A 21,887-nucleotide genomic window follows, 5' to 3' on the forward strand; every position below is an offset into this window, starting at 1 on the left:
GGTGTATGATTTTAAATCTCTGGCTATCTATTGGCTGCTGGGGAACAGGGGAAGGACTGAGGGATTAATTACAGTTTGGTAACTTTTTTTTTGGCTTTAGGGTACATGTAAAAAAACAATCCTGGGACAGAGAACGACCACAGAAAGAGACGGAGAGAAGCAGAGAAAGAAATATCTTGGAAGTGCACATATGGGAATCTCTTTAATAGCTCTCTGTTTTATTTTTTTTGTCATACATCCTCCCCCATCCTCAGCGTGCATCAGAAAGGACAAGGAATATAAGAAATCCAGCAGGAGGCTAAGACTTGTTTGGACGAGAGCGACTGCTTAAGTCCCCAGGAACACTACAAAAGGAAAAGGGGATTCGTCATTTTGGATTATGCGTGTACAACAAAGGTAATTCCTGATTCTGCTTCTTTTCTTTACTGTGCACTTCTGGAAAAAAAAATTACCTTTATGGCCAGAAACTGGAAATTCAATGGTTATATTAATCTTTTTGCAACACAACAGCAATGGCAGTATACCTCAGCTGTAATTGCACACGAGGTGGTGTACTGTATATATTGTCATTTCCATGTCACTGTTATGTGGAGTTGCACGTGTCTTACTTTAAAAGGGAAAAATATACACCCTTTTTATTTTGTCATCTAATTAGCCTCTCCATCGGTAGAGAACATGTTTGCAGGCGGTGATCTTCTGCACCTGACCTCGTCCAAAACGGCAAACTTCTTTAGATTCAACTTTCTTGACACCTGTCTAAGGGAAATCCAAAAGTATTGGTTATTTGTAAAAAAAAAAAAACAATATATATATATATGTACGGTATAACAAGAAGAATATGCAGTATACAATATTAATATATAACATTAATAGAGCACTAATGTTGTATGCAGCGCTGTTTGTACAGTTTATTCCTACAATTAATCCCTGCCCTGAAGAGCTTACAATCTATCTTTTGATGCCCGAGACTCGGGGATATAAAACGATCTGTGCAACATTACACGGAGTTGACACTGTGAAGGAAACCAAGTTGTCCAACTCCGAAGACAGTGTTGCCCACTTCTTGATTGCGGTGGATTGACAGCAGGGTGATGGGTCACTGTTACACTGTGTCCAGCAAACATCAGGCGTGAGTATGCATCACACAGTAGATTACCAGACCCTGAGATTCACTGGCTCCTGACAGACTGATAAATGTACTGTACTTGTTGAACTGTACTTCATTGTACAGTTACATGTGAAGCTTTAAAGCACCAGTGCCAGTTACTACAAGTGGGTGCTAAAATTGACATTCATGTCCATGGGGAAAGAAAAATGTGTCCCTCCCTTAAACCGTTTACATACAACATTGTATAAAGGAGTTGAATATACCCCCAGCTCCTCCCGTGCTCTAATTTGTGTGGAACATTAAAACTCGCATCGCCATATTTTACATGTTGATTTTGTGCTGTATCTGGCTACACATCACTAATAGCTGTGTCGAACTCTACAGGAACACTCCTTCTGTTGTTAAATGGGTTCTACTGTATTAGAGGGCAAGAGGAGTGAAAAATTGGGGTCAGCAAGTGTAATTATTGGAAGGCACCAGTAATGCGGTTTTGGAATTCCGTTTTGTAACTAAAACAAGATGTTTACATCAATAGACGTTCGTATAGATGATGAAACCCCACTGTGATCCCTCAGATAATGCCTTGCAGGCTCATTATTCCACAGCAAAGAAAGCTTCCTACTGGTAGCTGAGTTTAGAAAGAGCTGGCTCCAAGATGCCGTAATCTTAGATGTGTAGAAGGTGTAGTTTCTCCTCCTCCGCTGCACATGAGTGGGCTGATGTTTCTGGCATACCAAGAGATTCCAGCAGATCTGATTGCTCCCAGAGGAAAGACCACAGGGGAGGGGCACCTAGACATAACATCAGTCATAACTAAGCTTGGGTGCGTGAGAAGGGGCTGGATTTGAGGTTTTATCCCCAAGGCTTGAAATCTTGATAATGGTTTCTTATGATAACCTTGCCCAGTTATCTCCCCTTTACTAAAGTGAATGGTACATACTGTACAGTAGACCAGGAGTGGCCAACTCCTATCCTCAAAGGAGTACCAACAGGTCAGATTGTAAGCATGCCCCTGCTTCAGCACAGGTGGCTCAACAATCGGTGGCCCAGTCAATGGCTGAGCCACTGATGGAGCCACCTGTGCTGAAGCAGGGATATCCTTAAAACCTGACCTATTGGGAAGCACTACATTTAACGTTAATGGAAAAGGATGTTGGGGTTCTTAAGCGACATTTTGACTATTGGTGGAAAAAGACCCACCTGAAATATTTGGGGATATACCTTACTAGGAACTAAAACTTGTTATATAAATATAACTAACCTAAACTTTTTTCTAAGATTAGAAAGGATCTATAAGCTTGGGATTCTCATGATATCTCCTGGATAGGGCGTATAACCACGGCTAAGATGAATATCCTCCCCAGACTTCTATATTATTTCCAAACATTACCAATATCTGTCCCACATACAAATATAAAAGAAATCCAAAACCGTATTATGCCATTTATTTGGAAACATAAACAACCGAGAATCGCCAGGTCAATTATGTTGGAGACTAAAGAAGGAGGGGGTCTAGCGGTTCCAAATATTCTAAAATATTATATAGCTTCTCATTTGAAACAAGTGGTTTATTGGCACTCCCCGGGAGGGACCTCTGCGTGGGTGGATCTGGAAAGCTCGGTTAAATACCCGGTTGGCCTACTCTGCCCTGGTCGAGCTCTAGGAGTGGGCCTGGGAGACAGCCTGAGCCGGCGGTAATCGGGTTTACTCTGAAAATCTGGCAGTTGGCAAAAAAGAAATATAAGATTATGTCAACTCCATCTAGATTTACGCCCCTGTTCGGTAATCCTGGGTTTTTGCCGGGGTTTCAGGGTCGGGACTTTGAGACCTGGAGACATAGAGGAATTCTAGAGATGGGAGATATACTGGAAAAAGATAAGTTGATGCCGTTTGAGGAACTGATGAGAAAATACGGTTAACATCGGCCAGAAGTGTTTAAATATATGCAGGTCCGACATTTTGTGCGCTGGGGTTTCTATGAGGAGGAATTCCCTAAATACACACGATTCAAAGATTTATGCAAAACAAAAATATATCAAAAAGGGCCTGATCTCATCCCTGTACCAAGGTTTAATCCCCCAAAAGGACGCCCTGGCCCATACAAATATGGACCAGTGGGCTCTGGATTTCCAGACGGAAATAACAAGGGAGGACTGGGAAGATGTATGGGATAATGCGGGAAAACTTCTATATGTACAGTTACAAAGGAGAATATTTACACAATGTTGTTACGCTGGTACTACACCCCCAAAAGGTTAAACCAAATATTCCCGGAGGCGACCGATAGATGTTGAGGGGATGCGGGCAGATAGGGGACTTAGCACATATATGGTGGTTTTGCCCAGTCATGCAGACATACTGGGAGGAACTTTATGAAATTTAAGCGAAGATGTGACGGGAATTAAGGATCCGCTAGACCCAATTTTAATAATTTTGGCTAAGCCTATGGAAAATCATTACCCAGATAAATTAATTATGCATATTTAAACGGCGGCTAGGTGCGCGGTAGTTGCGTGGAAAAACACACTGCCGCCCTCCACTAGAGAGGTTATTAGAAGGGTTAACGATGTACAATTGATGGAGAGACTCGTCTCATTATTGAATCACACCACAAGGAAGTTTGATAGCCTGGGACCCCTGGAATGTTGGAGAGGGGTGAGGCCCCTATAGGATAGAGGATCCGGGGGCGATGAGTGTAGGATATGGATTGATAAAATGTTATAACATTTTGTATGATATGTAATGTGATTGTTGTCGTTGGTAAGAATTCTGTCACAAAATGGTTGTTCCCCCCCCCCCAACCCCTTTTTTTTCTGTACCCCTCCCCTTCCCATTTATGTTTGAAAATCTTAATAAAAATATAAGTTTAAAAATAAAGAAGCTGACCTGTTGGTGACCCTTAGGACTAGAGTTTGCCACTCCTGCACTAAAGTATATATTCTTCCTTAGGCTGTGGTTATAGTGCCGGCGACAGCGACGCGACAGCGACGCGACGTCGCGGCAAAACAAATGCATTGCCGCCGTCGCGTGCGCTTATAGTAAGCGCGATGGCGCGACGGATTGGAAGTCATCTCTTTGATTTTCCAGCGACCGTCGCCTGACCGTCGTGTCGCCGGCACTATAAGCGTAGCCTCAGGCTGGGGCCATGGTACAGCAGACCGTGCGGCTCAGCGAACAAACTGCCTTCAGGCAGTGTTCGCGTCCATGCGGCGTGCGGGCTCGTGTGGCATGCGGGATTCGTCGGAAGCGGGAGGGGGCGCGCGTTGCGCAAAATATCAGTTCAAACTGATTTCTTGGCGCGACAGGCAGGTCACGTGAACGGTTCAACCAATGAGGGCGAACCAGCTCCGTGACGCCCCTCGGCACGCCCCCCACGGCCCGTCCATCGTGGCCAGGTAAGCGCCCGCTCACTGACCAGCCTCCGCACGGGCGAAGGCACCATGGCCCCAGCCTAAGTGGGCAACTCTACTGTGCAGTTTCATACAGATTTCGGGTGAGGGTAACACAGGCTACAGCTTTAAACTTGTAGCACAGCAACAAACCCACCCGCCCTAAGAATGGAAATGAAAGGAGCATTGGCTGCTGTTTCCATAAATAGGGGGAGGGGAGAGGTCTTGTTGGCAGCTGCACAATGAGTATCTACTAAATGGGATGGGCTCCAGCAGTGCCCTTTACAATGAACCAGAACAAGTCTCTACACAAGTCAAAGGGTCGGGAGACTCTTCACTCAGAGGCTCAACAGGCCAATCAGCAGAAAGGAGGCTGGGTGATGTTCGCCCTACAGTTCCGTTGAGAACATTTAGACGCCTGCAACCCTTGACACAATGCAAATTGTAACCGGGCTGTTAAAGGAGATGGGAAAACATGGGCAATGCAATATGTCCAAAAACTACGGGTTACATTTTGTTCTGTGATGTTAATGAAGTCCCCAATTTAAAAAGCTGATAAACTGCACTGTTTTGCAACAAACAGACATTATTCTTAAACATGGTGTTTTGGGATCGTATACAGCAAATCAAAATATCACGTGCGAGCACATTCACATGTCTCAGACAGGTCGGCAACACTGCCTTTCCCCATTATCTCTTAGCATACAGTGCTTCCACTGCAGCAAGGGATTCTGGGTAATGACAGGCAAATGAGCACTCACAGTGTCACCTACCTGTCCATTTTAACATAGAGCCCTATAAGTTTATGCCTGCCGCATTACACAGCTTATCAGCACAACCTGGGTTAAGAAGTGCAGAGCCAGTTAACCTACTCACAGATAGCTCTTTCCACCTTTTGGGTCTCTTCAGTGTGAGGCTGGTTATACCGGCTCTGCAATGTGAAGTTGGTTTGAACCACACATTAATAATATACGGAACGATACAATTGCACCTAAAGGCCACGTCGCACATAAATGGCAATTTCAATATGAATTAACATTCACTCAAGCCATTATTTCTGCCTTGTTGATATTGTTAAAAACTATTGTGTTTAATTACTACAAATCACCTAAATAATAGTTTTAATAAACCCAGCAAATATAATAAAATGCAAATGTTGCAACAATTAATTAGCTTTTTTTGTTTTGTTTTGTTTAAAGAATAGGTTGACAGCTAATTAATACTATTATTGCTTTGCAAGGCACAGCCGGCCCATCGGGTAGCGACCGGGTTAATGTATATTAAAATGAAGCCTGCAAGCCTGCAAGCTGATAAATCAGGGACAAATATAGCAGTAGGAAGATTCGCACACCTTTATGCCTCGGGGTACAAATTACTGTGTCAGGCACACCTATCCATGCACGGATTACAGTGTACTGCTTAGCAAACAAATCTCTTGCCCATGAGCCTGAACCAGAAACACAGAGACGACACTTAGCATTGTACAGCACATTGTGCTCATGTCACGCTGAACGATTGGCACTATGTCATTATTAGCAATATGAAAAGGATGTCTTATGACAGGGGAGCGCAAACTATTGACCTGCAGGGCCCCAGGGGGCTTTGAAAAACAGCCATATAGTGAACCCTGGAGTCGCTACCAGCACCCACTACGGAGGTAAGTACCCCCCGGAAGCAGGGGGTGTCTGGAGCTGAAATTAATGGGGTTCGGCTCTGGAGACACCCTGCTTCAATCTTGCATTATAAAAATGAAGAAAAATAAACCCAAAACCGTCTTGGATTGCCTCTTTTACAGAACTACGAAACTATATCCGCATGAGACAAATGGAGTGAAGTTATTGATCAGAATTAGAGAAGAAGTCCGCTAGTAACGTTACTTGGGTATTAATAAAAGATCTACAAAGATAATTATAACTACGATAATGTGGAGAAACGCCCAAACTTCCCACCTGCGGCAATTTAGATTCAATTTGGACCAAATATGATTTACATTTGACTTGAACACTATTATTACCACCCACGTATCCTTAAGATCTTGTGTCTGCTATAGGTCTTATCTGAACATCTGAGTACTGGCCTTAGTTGTGGGTCTGGGCTTGAGTTCTGAGTACTAGCCTTCGTTGTGGGTTTGGTACTTCTATATTCTTTGACAGGGGGCCATTCTCTTTTCTGTACTTTAAGTTTCTTTTTCAGAAGTCCTGAGATATGGCTTAATTCTTCTTATACTTTTGAATACAACTATTTCACTGTATTCTCGTTTTTTCAGAATATTACTATATCACACATTCCTTTTATATTAACTTTATGGGCTCTATGTATCAAGAGGGCGGTCTGCGCTGCTTCGGAGGGGAAAAAAATCGCCTTTTGGTCGGTCTGAAACATTACATATTTATGAAGTGTATTTCTACAGTTTTCAAATTCAGCGCGAGCTGCGCTAGCATTCTGCGTTTAAAAAAAGACTTACTCCACCTTTAAGGCGGCGGAGAAAACCAACGCAGAAAAATAACGCAAGACGCAGATTGTTTAATATATAGATTTGTGGCCATATGCAAATGTAACCCCGCCCCTAACTCCTCCCACTTTCACCACAAATCCGCCATTTTGTAGCAGGCAGACACGGAGTTGCACAGCTAAGCTCTAGGGTCACACTACATTGACCAGGGGTGGGCAACTCGAGTCCTCAAGGGCCACCAACCGTTCAGATTTTCAGGATACCCCTGCTTCAGCACAGGTGGCTTCGACTGAGCTACTGATTGAGCCACCTGTGCTGAAGCAGGGATATCCTTAAAACCAGACAAACAACAGACCTGTTGTTGGCCCTTGAGGACTGGATGTTGCCCACCCCTGACAAAGCCTGGCGCAGGTATATTTCAGCGTTGCTTTAATGAGACAAAATGCGACACAATATCAACTTGACGCCAACATTTTGCCCTTTATACATCCTGCAGAGGCCCCAGGTGTTTTTTTTTTTTCTTGGTCTCACTTTTTCTGGGTGGTGGCTGTCTTCTTCTGGTCTGCTCAGCTCTGCTGCTTCATTACTCTCTGTTGCTGTCCTCTTCTTCTGCAGCTCCCTGTGTGGGTATATAGAAGTACCTCCACAGCTATAAGAATATTTAAATAAATATGTGGTGAGGGGGCGGGGGGGTTATCTCCTTAAAATTTCTTCACCAACTTTCCTGATCTTGCTCCAGGCTTTTGAAGGCCATCGTTTCTGTTTATTCTGACACCTTCAGACCAGTATGGGCTCAGGTTGCCTTCCGTCTTCATGATGTCACCAGGGAGAGCACATAAAAGGTCACATTTTGAGGGTCGTTTCCAAAGAGGATAAGCTTCTTGTCCAGTAGTTTTCTTGTTTCCTACGTGCTGCTTAGCTTTGTCTGAGAATTGGTGATCATTTTTAGTTTGGAGATCTTTCTTTTCAATTTGAGTCTCGGCCAAGTGGCCCAGAAGCTGTTTTTCCTCCCAGTTTTCTCCCACGATGTGAATTTTCACACTATAGTACAATGTTTTTTAACTTTTTTTTTGGTTAAGAAACCCTATAATTATATTGTGAAAATCTGAGGAACCCCAACCTCTCTAATAGCGCGTCTGAGATCAGATGCATTGTAAGGAACCCCAACCCTCTCTAATAGCGTTTGAGATCCAATGCATTATAAGGAGCTCTAAACCTCTCTAATAGCATTACTGAGATCAGATGCATTGTAAGGAACCCGAACCCTTTCTGATAGTGTGTCTGAGATCAGATGCATTGTAAGGAACCCCAACCCTCTCTAATAGCCCATCTGAGATCAGATGCATTGTAAGGACCCCAACCTTCTCTAATAGCGCGTCTGAGATCAGATGCATTGTAAATTCTTCTGTATTTGGTAACATTTTAGATGGCCTGGAAATTACAGGGAACCCTTTAGCGATTATCGGGGGAACCCAACGGTTCCTAGGAACCCCTGTTGAAAAACACTGCTCTAGTACTTGGTTTTCTTTTCCACAGTAGCTAGCATTCACTGCTTGCTTCTAATTTGTTTGAGGTGGACTTGATCCAAGTTTATGCATATTTTTTTCTTGTTATCACCACTTGTACATCCACAGAGACTTGGGTCGATTTCTCGAACTGCGTTGTTTCATGATTAAAGGGCTTATTCCATGTCTGCCGAAGCAGCCGATATGAGCTGTTTTCGGCTGAAATTCCCCACTTAAGTCAATATAGAGTTTCATCCAAAAACGTCCCGATCAGACACCTCGGCAGATATAGAATAAATCCCTAAGTCCTTGTTCAATTTCCTTTTTGTTTTGAACCACATTTTCTTTTAGAGTTTAGCCCTTATGGCCTGTTTTTCAGAATTTCACACCGTCTCCATCCAGCGGCAAAAGGGTCAAGGTTGGATACGATTGTATTATATGTATGTATCTATATTCATATAGCGCCCACGGCTGGTACTTAGCGCTTTACAAAAGACAGTACAATACAGGGGATTATAGTACAATAACTGCAACAAATAAGATCAGACAATAGGAAAGGAAATCCCTGCCCCGGAGAGTTTACAGTCTAAGTGGTATGTTGGGAGAATAAGCACAGTAGATGGCAGTGCTTGGCCAGGAGTTACTATGGGTGTGTGACAGTAGCCATGAGTCTAGGCTATTTGAGCACATCATGCAAGAGGTGAGTTGTATGGTTTGCCTTAAAGGGGGGGAGAGAAGGTGCTTGGCGTATACTGAAGGTAAGGGAGTTCCACAGGTAAGGGGCAGTGAGGGAAAAGGGTTTTAGGTGAGAGAGAAGAGTAGAGGTCAAAGGGGTGGAAAGGAGACAGTTGTGAGTAGAACGCAGGAGACAAGCAGGGGCAGAGCAAGAGATCACAGCTGATATGTAGGGAGGAACAGATGAGTGGAGAGCCTTTAAGATAAGGAGAACTTTTTGGGTGATCCAAAACTTAATGGAAAATCAGGAGAGGGATTTAAGGAGGAGATGAGCAGAGACTGTTTTGGGAGAAAGGAAAATTATTCTAGCAGCAGAATTTTGGACAGATTGCAAAGGAGAAAGCTATGAGATGGGGAGGCCTGTTAGCAATAGCAACAGTTTGGGAGTTTTCTTTAAAGTTGTTGGTTGAGTTGTCAGGTTCATACATTTACATATTACATAGTTACATAGTAGATGAGGTTGAAAAAAGACGTACGTCCATCAGGTTCAACCTATGTTAAATTTAGACGACAGATACTTATGATCTTATCCTATATTTCTATTTACAGTATATTGACCCAGAGGAAGGCAAACAAAACAACCCCAGTGACATATCATTCAATAGTGTCTCATAAGGGGAAAAATAAATTCCTTCCTGACTCTAAGAATTGGCAATCGGATTACTCCCTGGATCAACATCCTTCCCATGTTTACTTATTTGGTATATCCCTGTATACCATCCTTTTCTAAAAAGAAGTCCAACCTTTTTTCTGAACAAATCTATTTGTTCACGGACATCTCGATACTAGGCATTCTGGATGTTTCTGGGGCAGTTTGGAAAAATTCCACGGAAGGCCCACATTTTAATTTTTTGTGGAGCTTGGTAGGTATGCTTGGTCTGTTTCACCAAGGGGGGGTGATCTGTAATTATATTATTCAAACGGATCAAATGTTATGCAACAAGTTTGAGGCTATTAATATGTCAAGGACATGAAGAGAGAAATGTGGCTTCAAATAATAGCATACTAATGCAGCAGCATAGCTAAGGACGTATCAAAACCTTATGCATCATAATGAGGATGGCACAATGTTATTTTTAAAAATGGCACAAGGTTTAGGCAAAGTACTGCTGCAATAATGGAAAATTGAAGCAGTTAAAATCTAGGAAAATAGCAAACAGTTGTGAAAAGAGTAAAATCAATAAATGGCTAGCCTAACAAAAGAAGTAAGGTTTTTTTAAACACTAAGTGAACAGAATTGTGATATATCAACACAACATTAATATCACAATTAAAAACAAATTCTGTTAAAAACAAAATACTGTAATAACAATTCTCCTTGGGGTTTAAATGTTACCTGAAAAAAATATTGATTATTATACTATATATCACACAGTGTGTGTGTGTGTGCGTGCCAGTGTGTGTGTGTGTGTGTGTGTGTGTGTCTGACTACACATAAATGTCAACAGCAAATAAAATAAATAATTTCTAGGTCAGAAAAATGCAAAACTTATACATAGTTTAAAAAACAATCCCAAAGCCAATATTTAAATAAATAATGCAAACCAGTAACACGAAACAACCGGTTAAAAAATTGTAGCTACAAATGCAACATAAACAAATTTGAACAATTCTAAAAGATATGTAAAATTGCAGAATGGCGTGAATAGACCTGGAAGAGACAGCAAAAAGTGTACGCAATCAACATTTTAAAACAAAAAGTATGAAATTAGGAAAGAAATTAAAGCATTTAATTAGAAATGAACGTTAGGGCCTCAAAATATTGAAACATAAACAAGCAATGTGAGTTGCAATATGTATACATTACCTTACTCCTGCCACTATTGATATACAGTACATATATAAAACAGAAATAGCCGTGTATATATATATATATATATATATATATATACGTATATATGTGTATATATATATATATATATATATATATATATATATATGTATATCAATGGTGCCAGGAGTCAGGTAATGCTTACTCACATATTAAGAACTAGTATTAGCACTGAGGGAACCACAAGATAAAGAACTGTTAGAACAAGTAGACAATCACAATGGTGTTATAACAAATTTACAGGAAGAAACGTGCATTCACAATTCAGGCCGCATCCATAGTATAACGCGCTAGCTTCCGCGCGTCCTCCTCCTCATGGCGTCACACTTCAAATACAAACTCGTTTGTATTGCGAAGCGCCGCACTCCCTGTAGCGCGTGCGCACTATGCGCTTATGCACTGCCATCCTAGTGTTTGTTTCGGCGCAAGCTACGTAGCTCACGCCGTATCCTGCACTATGGACAAAGCCTTAGAAGGCTTTCTATGAAATAGGACATGCTGCCTGAGAAACACAAAAACACGATTTCTCTCTTAAAAGCATGGCCCAGGATGCAAAAAAGGTACACCTACAGTGCAGAGCTACCAAACCAGTTTTACACCGTAAACTCTGTGGCTATTCAAACGCAGAGCGAGATAACCATCATTTGGCACCAAGTACAAGCAGCAATGTTACCCTATGACCAACCATAAATTTGTAAGACAGAAAAAATTAAATATATATCCAGTCAATTTTATGTTTAATGGGATAATTCATGCCCTGTTCTAATACCTGGCCCCATGTTGGGCGCCACGTGTGTTAGAACAGGGAGAGAGAGGTTGAAACCATTATACAGTATAAGGAGAAGGAGGAGCGCAGTGAGTAAAGAAACTGACTCTGTTAACAATGACACTGCGTGTAAAGCAGGGGAGCCTGGTTCAAATCCCAGAGTCGGCTCCTTGTGACCTTGGGTGACTCACTTTATCTCCCTGTGCCTCAGGCACCAAAAAGATAGATTGTAAGCTCACCTGGGCAGGGACTGTGTCTGTAACAATCCTGTGTGCTGCGTACCGCACGCTATACGGTAATTGTGACGCGCTTTGAGTCCCATTGGGAGAAAAGCGCTATATAAAATAAAGTAATTAAAGTTATTATTGTATTTCAAGCTACAGAAATGATATTCTCCTTAAAATGTTCCTGCAGGACTGTCACAGATAAGATGGGATTTGTTGTAGCTTGTGATACTCACAATTACATTTATTCCTGCTGTATGAGTAGTTGCTCGGCAGCTTTCTAGGCCTCACACATCTCTTAATTCAATCATTTCTTCTGTTTGCTAAAGAACATATCTATAACATTTTGACAGCTCAGGTACCAGATTTCTCCAAAGCATCATAGAAGCTGTTTATTTAACAACTATCTCTCCTCCAGGATCAGTGCATCTATTGAGTTCTTCACTATGTTTCATGTGATAATAACCCACATATAGAACAATACACTACCAACCTGCACTAACAGTATGAATAACACAAACTCTGTGCAACACAGCCCATCATCCCCATCAATGGTGCAGGCCATTCCATGAGGCTTCTGGGAAATGCTTCTGTAAGAAGATCCCTATCGATTGAACTTGGTAACAGGACCTGTCAAATCTGAATCCTGTAAAAACCTGCACGTGGAAGCTCTGTGTGGCACCCGCTGGTGATAGATTAATAGGCACTAGTCTTCTAGGAGTTGACAAGACTCTGGATTAATAAAGTAATTGATTTGAATTTAGAAAGCTTATCCAGAAGAATTTATGCATGATCTTCTACAGCGGTGTTCTCCCTTCTGTGGGGTTAATTATTCTAACAGGCTCCCTTCCGTTGCTGGTTTATACATTTCCTGGAGTACTGTAATGTTGCCTTGTCATCTCCAATCCTTGCATAGAAAACTCTCCGAGTTTCCGAGCCAACTGCCTGTGATGAGAATGCCATATCAGCATTTCACGCGGTTTGCTGCCCACAAAGGTCTGTTATATACTCAGCAATGCAACCAAGACGTATCCAACAGTGCAAGGATTAAAGACCGGCACACAACTTTTCCAAGACCTATTCACCATGAGAAGTACAACTTTTATTTGGACTTGGTATATTCAAGATCCTTTTCTTGTAGCTGTACCTTATTTCAAATACAATGAGAGATCTTGCAGCAGTTGGGATTTTTTAGGTCCGACATTGTATTATATACCCTGTAGTTAAAAAAAAAAAAATAGAATTATTTCAACCCATATTTGATTCAATGAGTGTTATCGCACAGCTGAAAAACTTACAAACAATCAACGTTTTTCTTTTGGTAAGTCTGGGGCAATTATTTTGCATTGGTTTTGCCCCAAAGGATCTTTAGTAAACAGTTCACATACGGTAGGCAGGACTTGCTATTTTTATCATTGTTTATTTATACGGTGCTGGCATCTTTATTGAAGCACAGTAAGTGACAGCAGGAGATTTCATAATATTAATACATAATGATAAGACAATATGAAATCTATCAGCAAATTTGATGTGTTATCTTATCACATACTGATTGAAGAGTCCCAATCTGAAGAACAGTGTCTTGACCTTTGTTCTGAGAAATAGAAGTCTGTCTTCAGGCTCCTTTGTAACGTGCTTGTGGTGGTGAGTTTCTGATATCACCCTGGATGCGGAAACAATATCCAAGAAAAGAGAGTGATAAATCCTTCAAGGCTCTATTGTCATGAGAAACTAAAAGAGTGTGCATGAAAACTGCACATTCCATTATTCTGAGCTCACTGAGGGGTTGGAGGGGAACTGATGGATGACTCAGGCCATGGAAGGTGGAGGCAGTGATGAGTTAGATCTTCCCAGGGAGAATGGACGACTCTCCATCTCAAATCAGGAAAACAATAGTAACTGGGTAATGTGTGATGGTGTGGAGTGGTGTAGAATACAGCTATAGAGTGGTATAGAGTACAGCTATAGAGTGGAGTACAGCTATAGAGTGGAATGGAGTACAGCTATAAAGTGGCATTGAGTACAGGTATACAGTGGCATGAAGTACATCTATGTACAGGTAGTAATGTCAGGTAAGGGTATATAGTGGTATGGAGTAGAGGTATACAGTGGTATGGTGTACAGGTATACAGTGGTATGGAGTACAGGTATACAGTGGTATGGTGTACAGATATACAGTGGTATGGAGTACAGGTCTGCAGTGGTATGAAGTTAGTTCATTTAAAATCACAAATAATGTTCTAAGATTGTGTTAACATGTTTTTTTATATTTCAGAATATTATATAACTTTACAGGTTACTGTGCATTATAATCACTAAGCAGGAGCTTCACTAAACCACATTAGATACTTAGCAGTCGGGAAGTTGAGTCATGTAACAACAATCACAGATGTATCCCCATTGCCCCCACAGTATTGCTGTATCTCCTCCTGCTTCATATTAATATATTGCACACCCTCTTCTTCATATTGACTATAAGAGTGGCAGATCATCCCTATGTGAACTGTTTACTTCAGTCTCTCGGCTGCAAAACTGGGCCAAAACCAGGGCATAAGAACTGTAAAAGCCAAGTCAGAGTATTTAACAAATGAATATAATCAGTAAAGCCCCTTTAACATGTTTTACATTTATAATGAAAGCAGCAGTACTGAGTAGGAAACTGTCAGAGGTCAATTAAACTCAGGAAATGTTTAAGTGCAGCCAGCAATGTTACAGGATAATGATCCATTAACCTGAAGATCCCAACGACTTAGTGTATGTTGTGAGGATGATGCTGTCTGGTTATTAAGAAGAATTTTGATATTTTACTTCTCATTGCTTTATCTCATTGAGGGCTCTAAGAAAAGCCCCCTGACCCACATAATGCGGAGCCAGGATATGAAGACGGGGAAGTCCGATGTTGTAGTTAAGGAATTCAAAGAATGGCGATATATAAATGGACATGCCAAAGTGTACATCATACATAGAGATCTGTGTCTAGATTTTGACTGGCCTGAGGCAAATGGTTCTGTGAGGTACAGGACTGTACCTATCACCGACCCTTCCCAGCAATGGTGCTCAACTCCAGTCCTCAAGACCCTCAACAGGTCAGGTGTGAAGGATATCCCAGCTTCAGCACAGGTGGCTCAATCAGTGGCTCAGTCGTTGACTGAGCCACTGATTGAGCCACCCGTGCAGAAGCTGGGACAGCCTCAAAACTTGACCTGTTGGGGAGTCTTGAGGACTGGAGTTGAGCACCCCTGCTTCCTAGCAATGAGCTTGCTACACATAGTTGACCCAAGCTTGTTCCCCTAGACGTGAGGTCGGGAACGGAGTATGGGTAAAAAGTCACAATCTTTGCTGCTAAAAGTCATTAGGGGTTTGGTACCAAGGCAAATGTGGAGCAAAAGTGATGCATGTTGTGGCATTCTCCTCCTGTGTCTCTCTGCGTCAATGTATCAATGTTTTCGCTGCAAGGTTTGTGCCGGACGCATGAGCTGGCGATTTGGAACGCGTCGGTAGGAGGAGTTAGTGAGGAGTTACATGACACGCAGATTACAATAAAATGCATTAAACACAACGTCTTGACGCGTTACATTTTTATTTTGTATTTGCGTCGAAAAAATTCACCAGGTCTAAGGGGCTGTAAACTATTTTAGTCAACAATTTATGTTACAAATGTAAGATACACTTTCTTACGTGTGACACAGACGCAAGCAGAGAATGGAGCCTGGCGTCGAATCAAACTTTCTTGATGTGGATGCGTCTCCCCTGTTATGTTTAGACTTGTGTCTTTATAACAACTATTTCTAGGACTGGCCCAGTATCTAAATCCAATATTTAGTTCAAGCTAATCTAAAAAAAAAAAAATGTTTATATATAAATACTGTTATAAAAAAAAGGTTACTGTGACTCACTTCTTTCCTAGAAAATATCTACTCCGTGTTGAAAATTGTAAAACCCCTGGTGTCTGCCTTACATGTCCCAACACATATGGTGTTATTGAAAGAAAATGACAGAGGAGACATCACTGTGTTCCATGGTGTGATCCAGCCTATAAAATAATCAAGAAGCGCTTCACAAACTAATTTGTGTGGCGCTCACTTCAGTCAGGCTGTTAAGCTGAAGCTTCATAGTTCCCAAATTAAACACGGCTAACATGACCGAATTGTACACTCTGTGGGGCCTATTCTAGTAGCTCCGTAGTTGCCATTGCCAAACCGCTCAGTTTGGCGTGTTCAGAAGTAGCGGAATGAAATGTGCGAAGAAAAAAAACTATTCTCTATTGCAAATGGTGTGTTCTAATATCTATATTATAGATATTAGATATTAGTCTTCTAAACCACTTCTATAAAATGTGACAAACCGCTTGGTTTAACGGCCAAACCGCCCGGATTGTACGTGCTTTGGAAGCGGAATGACCTGAGCTGGTGCTAACTCCATCCCCAGTTTGATTTGATGGATTTTGCTCTCTCAGCCAAACCCATATTTCAGGCTCTGGTTGTACCTCACAATACTAATCTCTCCCCCCTTTGAGGTGGTGTTACAAAAAGTTGAGTTTTTCGAAGCGGTTTTGCACAACGGAGCTACGAGAAGTGCAGTCGTCATCAAAAAACGTAGAGTTGGAGGCTTTTTTTTTTTTGACAAACCAATCGGATTGGCAGAGCCGGAGTGAAACCGCTTCTTAAAAAGCCTTTTAGACACTGAATGGACATGCGAGAAGAGCTTACAGAATAGCAAAGCACGCCAATCCGTTTCTAAAACGCTCTCTGGAAGGGGATCGACACACTTCGGAGCTACAAAAATAGTCCTGTGGATACTTTTTTCTCAAAACAGTTATGACAATCGAGGCCGGGTTGTTGCTGTGACAGTAGACGGCTTTTAAAAAAAAAAATGTTTTACCTTCCTTAGATATATAAATTTTTCTCTGAATGATTAGCCTATTGTTAATTTTACCTTTCATATAGCTACTGTACACTGTCTTCTATAGTTGGCAGCTTCCAACACGTGCGATATGTTCTTTGTTGATCTTTTAATAGGGTGCCAGTTACAAATAGCATTAGGAATACCTCTTTGCTGCCCGAGAAACCGGCTACAGAATGCAAAGCAATGGGTCTGTCAGCAAAAGCATCACAAGTAGACACTGGTACTCTGACCTTCCATGTGCTTTTATTACCAACCTCTCTTCCCTCTTGTCTTGTAGATTCCGAAGATGAGAGGGGTCCCTGCCCTGTTCCTGGCCCTGTATTCTCTGCTCTTCTTTCCTGGAAGAAGCTCAGCTCAGCAAGGTAAATAGTAACTGCACAGGCTGTGTGCAGAATGAACAGGGAGACAGAGTTAAAAAAAACCCTGTAATATTCAGGTATCTCTTTAATAACTAACAACTACAAAACATAAGGGTTCTGCTTTTAGAGATACAATTCTCATCCTTCCCCTTTCTTGGACCTGTGCATCAGGACAATATTGGCGCTAGAGGGCGTATTATGAAAATGTCTTCTAGTCAATATATTAAAGCGCTTTGGTCCTATTTTTCTTTCTGTGTAATAAACAGTGCTGATTTTTTACATACTGTAGGTAATACATATGACTGTTATCGGACGAGTTTGCAGATAACCCAAACTGCACCTTTGAAATGTTGTTAAATGTTCAAACCTCTCGTTAAAGAAGCAATCCCACCAATATCCTACATGTCTGGTTTTTTTTTAAGTAAATCATTTCTGTAGTATTAGATACTACCTTTTTTATTTTAAAATTCAACTCAATGCCATTTTAATGAGTTTTAATATAATGAGCATCCTTTGATTTCTATTGAAGGTTTTAGCTCACCTCCCCAGCAGTGCAAGATCTTTGTAACACTTTCCTGTTTGTGATCATTTGTTGCCAATGTCCCCAGCAGTTTGAGCTGTAAACTGTAACAATAGATAATGATACATTGTAGCTGCTAAGTTACACTGACGGAAGGATTGATTTGAAACTGAAGGCAGCCATTTAGTGAACCCTGCTTCTTTTGCTGATCAATCACGAGAGAACCAATCGATCGCAGCTTAGGTAATTAGTTTTCAATAAAGGTAATCAAATGCTGCATTTGTAAAAACTAATATATATATATATGTTAAAAATGGTTTTTGAAGCAAAAAGTGGCACTGTGTGCTCATTTGCATGTCATTTCCCAGAATCCCTTGCTGCAGTGGAAGTGCTGTGTGCTCGGTGATAATGGGGAAAGGCGGTGTTCTGTATGAAGGGCAGTGTTCGAGGTGGTTTGCTAACTCCCAAGAATATACATTCACAATTGATAAGCTAGTCTCAAACCACTGAAAACAAACCAGAGCATTGAAGACAAACAAAGTCAAGTTGGTTCAAACCACCAACTCATTTGTGTGTTTAATTGTGCACATTCCCACAAGTCATTGGGAGTTATTCATTATACTGTGATAGTGGCAATTGGGTTCACTATTGCACCAAAACTCACATTGGTTTCCCTGGGATAGTGCTGCCATCGGCACTATTGCAGTTTGGTGAATAACCTTCATTGTGTGGGAAATGACTCCCCTCACTGGGTGGACAGACTGAAACCACAAATAGGGTTTTCATGCAGCCTTACGATGGCCTCTCTGAGCGGTGGTAAAAGTAGAAACATGTTCCCTGTGCTTGAGAACATCCTTCCAGGCTCACGAGCCAACGTGTGACGTAGTTTGATCACGATCTGTGACCAACACGGGCATTGCTGAGCTGTTCCGATGACATATTCATCCAAATAGCTGTATGGGATTGGCGATTGGGATTGGCGGGGTGAACCAGGGAAGGCTTTGATACCTATTTCTTCTTCTGTAAATGAGAAGGACCAAGAACTTAAATTTGAAATTTTTTATTTTAGGACCAATTTACGTACAATTTAGTAGAAAACCCCTGTTATAGTCTATAAAACCAACAATGTTAACAATGAGCGTAATTTGGATTTCTCTTAAATTGTCTCTTAATGTCCCCGACTCTATCACTGAGCAGAGACTAGGAGACTGCTGAGTGATGTGTACATTTTGGATACATTGCGTCCTTTGGCAGATGTATTAGTAAAACATACTGGACACCTAACAAGCTCCTATTGAACCCCCAAAATAACCACAACGTATATATAAGCATATGAATGTCACAGAGGAGTGCTACTGAGCATGGCAATATATATTTAAAACCAGAGACAGAACATAAAACACAGACAGAGCTCAGTGCACATCCAATGAAACTCATACACGGTACAGTGCCTAAATATATATATATATATAAATATCTATGAAATAAAATGGTCTTTTAGTTTAACATTTTTGTCCAAAATTGTTGTAAGCCCCTGAGCCACTGCACGGCAGACCACATTTCCATGTGTCCCTAACACTAATATAAATTCTTAATAACCTGTGCAATACCAGGAAGAATGATTTAGAACTTTGCAACTAATATTGACAGATTTATTACAAATCATTCTTCCTGGTATTGCACAGGTTATTAAGAATTTATATTAGTGTTAGGGACCCCTGGAAATGTGGTCTGCCGTGCAGTGGCTCAGGGGCTTACAACAATTTTGGCCAAAAATGTTAAACTAAAAGACCATTTTATTTAATAGATATTTATACATATATATTTAGGCCCTGTACCGTGTATGAGTTTCACTGGATGTGCACTGAGCTCTGTCTGTGTTTTATGTTCTGTCTCTGGTTTTAAACAGATGTATTAGTATCAGGAAGTATATCTCCTGAGTTCAGACCTCAGGCTAGACCTGAACTTGATCCCTTAGCCCTGACAATATGTTCAACAGCAGCGCACAATTAATAAAACCTTGCTGACAGTCAAACGGAATGACCTTTTTGTGTGCAGTTTAAGGAATCAATTAACCAGTAACTTCCCATCATTAGATTTTGTTATTTTCCAATGGAAACATGTAGTTATAATTAGGTTGGGTTAGCTCCATTGTCCATGGAGGCATTTTAATGGCAATATTTATTTTTATTTTTAAATGTAGTTCTTTGCCCATTTTACATTATTATGCATTAATAATGATGGATGGGCACTTTCACTGATGTTTTGGTTCTAACAAAATATGTGTGTTTTGCTCTTGGTTCTAAACATTTGTATTTTTGCTTTTGCCAAACTTGATTGGTTTTGGATCTTCAAACAATTATGGAAAAAATGGAAAAGCATTTTTTTTTTTTTAAATACGGTATGGTCAATGTTTTCAAACGTCAAACTTTTTTTTTTGTTACTCTTTAAGTTCTACCATTTTATTTAAAAAAAAAAAAAGCAAACCTTTTGGTGGTGTTTGGAGTATATGTTGCTCCCGATTTGAAAATTGATTATGAAGTTCTTCTCGCTTCTCAAATCGAACGCCGATTTCTTCAACTGCTAGATTCGGAGATCAAATCGTACACAAATTCCAGTGTTCCAGATTTCATGTGTCCATCCTTAATAATAATGTGACATTACTCTTACATCCCCTGACATTGCACAGGTAGGTTTGCTAGGTGTCCTGTATGTATGTCTTTATTTATATAGCGCCATTAATGTACATAGCGCGTCACAGTAGTAATACACATGACAATCCTATAAATAACAAATAATTCAAATAACAGATCATGGGAATAAGTGCTTCAGACATAAAAATTAACATTTAGGAAGAGGAGTCCCTGCTCCGAAGAGCTTACAATCTAATTGCATTGAAATGGACTGTCCTGTATTTGGACACTCTGACCAGTAAAACATTAGAAGTAATACTAGACATGTATGTGCCCAGTATTACCTCTCTGGACATGTATGTGCCCAGTATTACCTCTCTGGACATAGTGGCCTAACCGACTTGGGGGACTGCAGGATTTCCCCGAGCAGGGAGAGAGCAGGGGTGCTGCTAAGGGGCTGGGCTGCTTCCTCCATCCTGATTGGCTGCTGCTGGGTAATGCAGCCAATTTGGAGGAAGTGTCAGGAGCCTGGGGGTGGGACCAAGGAGAGGAGAAAACAGCATGAAGCGGATAGAGGTGTGTGTGTTTGTGTGTGTGTGTCGTACCTTTTACTATTGTGTCGAGTATTTTTGGAGAACCACCTAGCAACCTTACTCACAGTTCATACAGAAAGCATTACAATTGTTTACACAAATACAGGAAAAACAGAAACATCAATAAAGTTGAGCATTATACTTTGGACATGAAGCACTGTTGAACAATTGGACAGTCTAGTTTTTGATTAATCTAGGAAACCTTTACCAGCCTTTAATCTTACATTTATAGTACCACCTTCATTTTTTACCCACTGCCTCGAAAAGCTATGGGTTGCATATGAGTGGTAAATGTCATCCATCAGAAAACATTATTAAACGTAAAGACAAGGAAAGAGAGAAACTCCAGAAGTATCCGTGGTGCACGGGAGTCCTAATCAGAGCTATTTTTGTGAGAGAACTGAGCTCCCCGTACCTTTTGTTGAGTTATGGCACCTCTTTTTAGGGATTAACAATTGGACATGAGTCCACCACAACAAATTCTTTACCGGATGAGATAACTATTGTTTGACTAGTGTGACACTGATACATAGATGTTGTTTCATGTAAACTTGTGTTTTTATCATCACTTCTCAGCAAGGTGTGAAAACATCTATGACTCGGATATCGTTTTCGTGGTGGATGGATCCTCCAGCATCGGAAGGGCCAACTTCCGAATGATCAAGTCCTTTATGGAAGGGCTGGTCATACCCTTTGTAAATATTGTCAGTGAGGAAGGAGTACGCTTCGGAGTGGTGCAATATAGCGATGACCCCAGGTGAGTCTTATTTAACCTCTTATTGGTTAAAGCCGAAGACCATTGTTCGGTGTCACTATATCTGTATCTACTTAAAACTGAGACTTTAAGAAGAGTTCCATTGTGTATCT

The 21,887-nt window shown here is 41.0% G+C and overlaps 1 protein-coding gene across 1 annotated transcript in view; it reads left to right on the forward strand.

Moving 5' to 3' along the window:
- The first annotated feature begins 284 nt into the window (after positions 1–284).
- The window catches only part of COL7A1 (collagen type VII alpha 1 chain), a 120,221-nt gene continuing 98,618 nt past the window's right edge, over positions 285–21,887 (forward strand). The window contains exons 1-3 of the mRNA XM_075574536.1: positions 285–396; positions 17,193–17,277; positions 21,597–21,777. Coding sequence (XP_075430651.1) covers positions 17,202–17,277; positions 21,597–21,777 — 257 coding nt within the window. The 5' untranslated portion in view covers positions 285–396; positions 17,193–17,201. The remainder of the gene's footprint in view (positions 397–17,192; positions 17,278–21,596; positions 21,778–21,887) is intronic.

The sequence above is a fragment of the Ascaphus truei genome, chromosome 17 (genome assembly GCF_040206685.1).
Source record: "Ascaphus truei isolate aAscTru1 chromosome 17, aAscTru1.hap1, whole genome shotgun sequence".
Classification (NCBI taxonomy): Eukaryota; Metazoa; Chordata; class Amphibia; order Anura; family Ascaphidae; genus Ascaphus; species Ascaphus truei.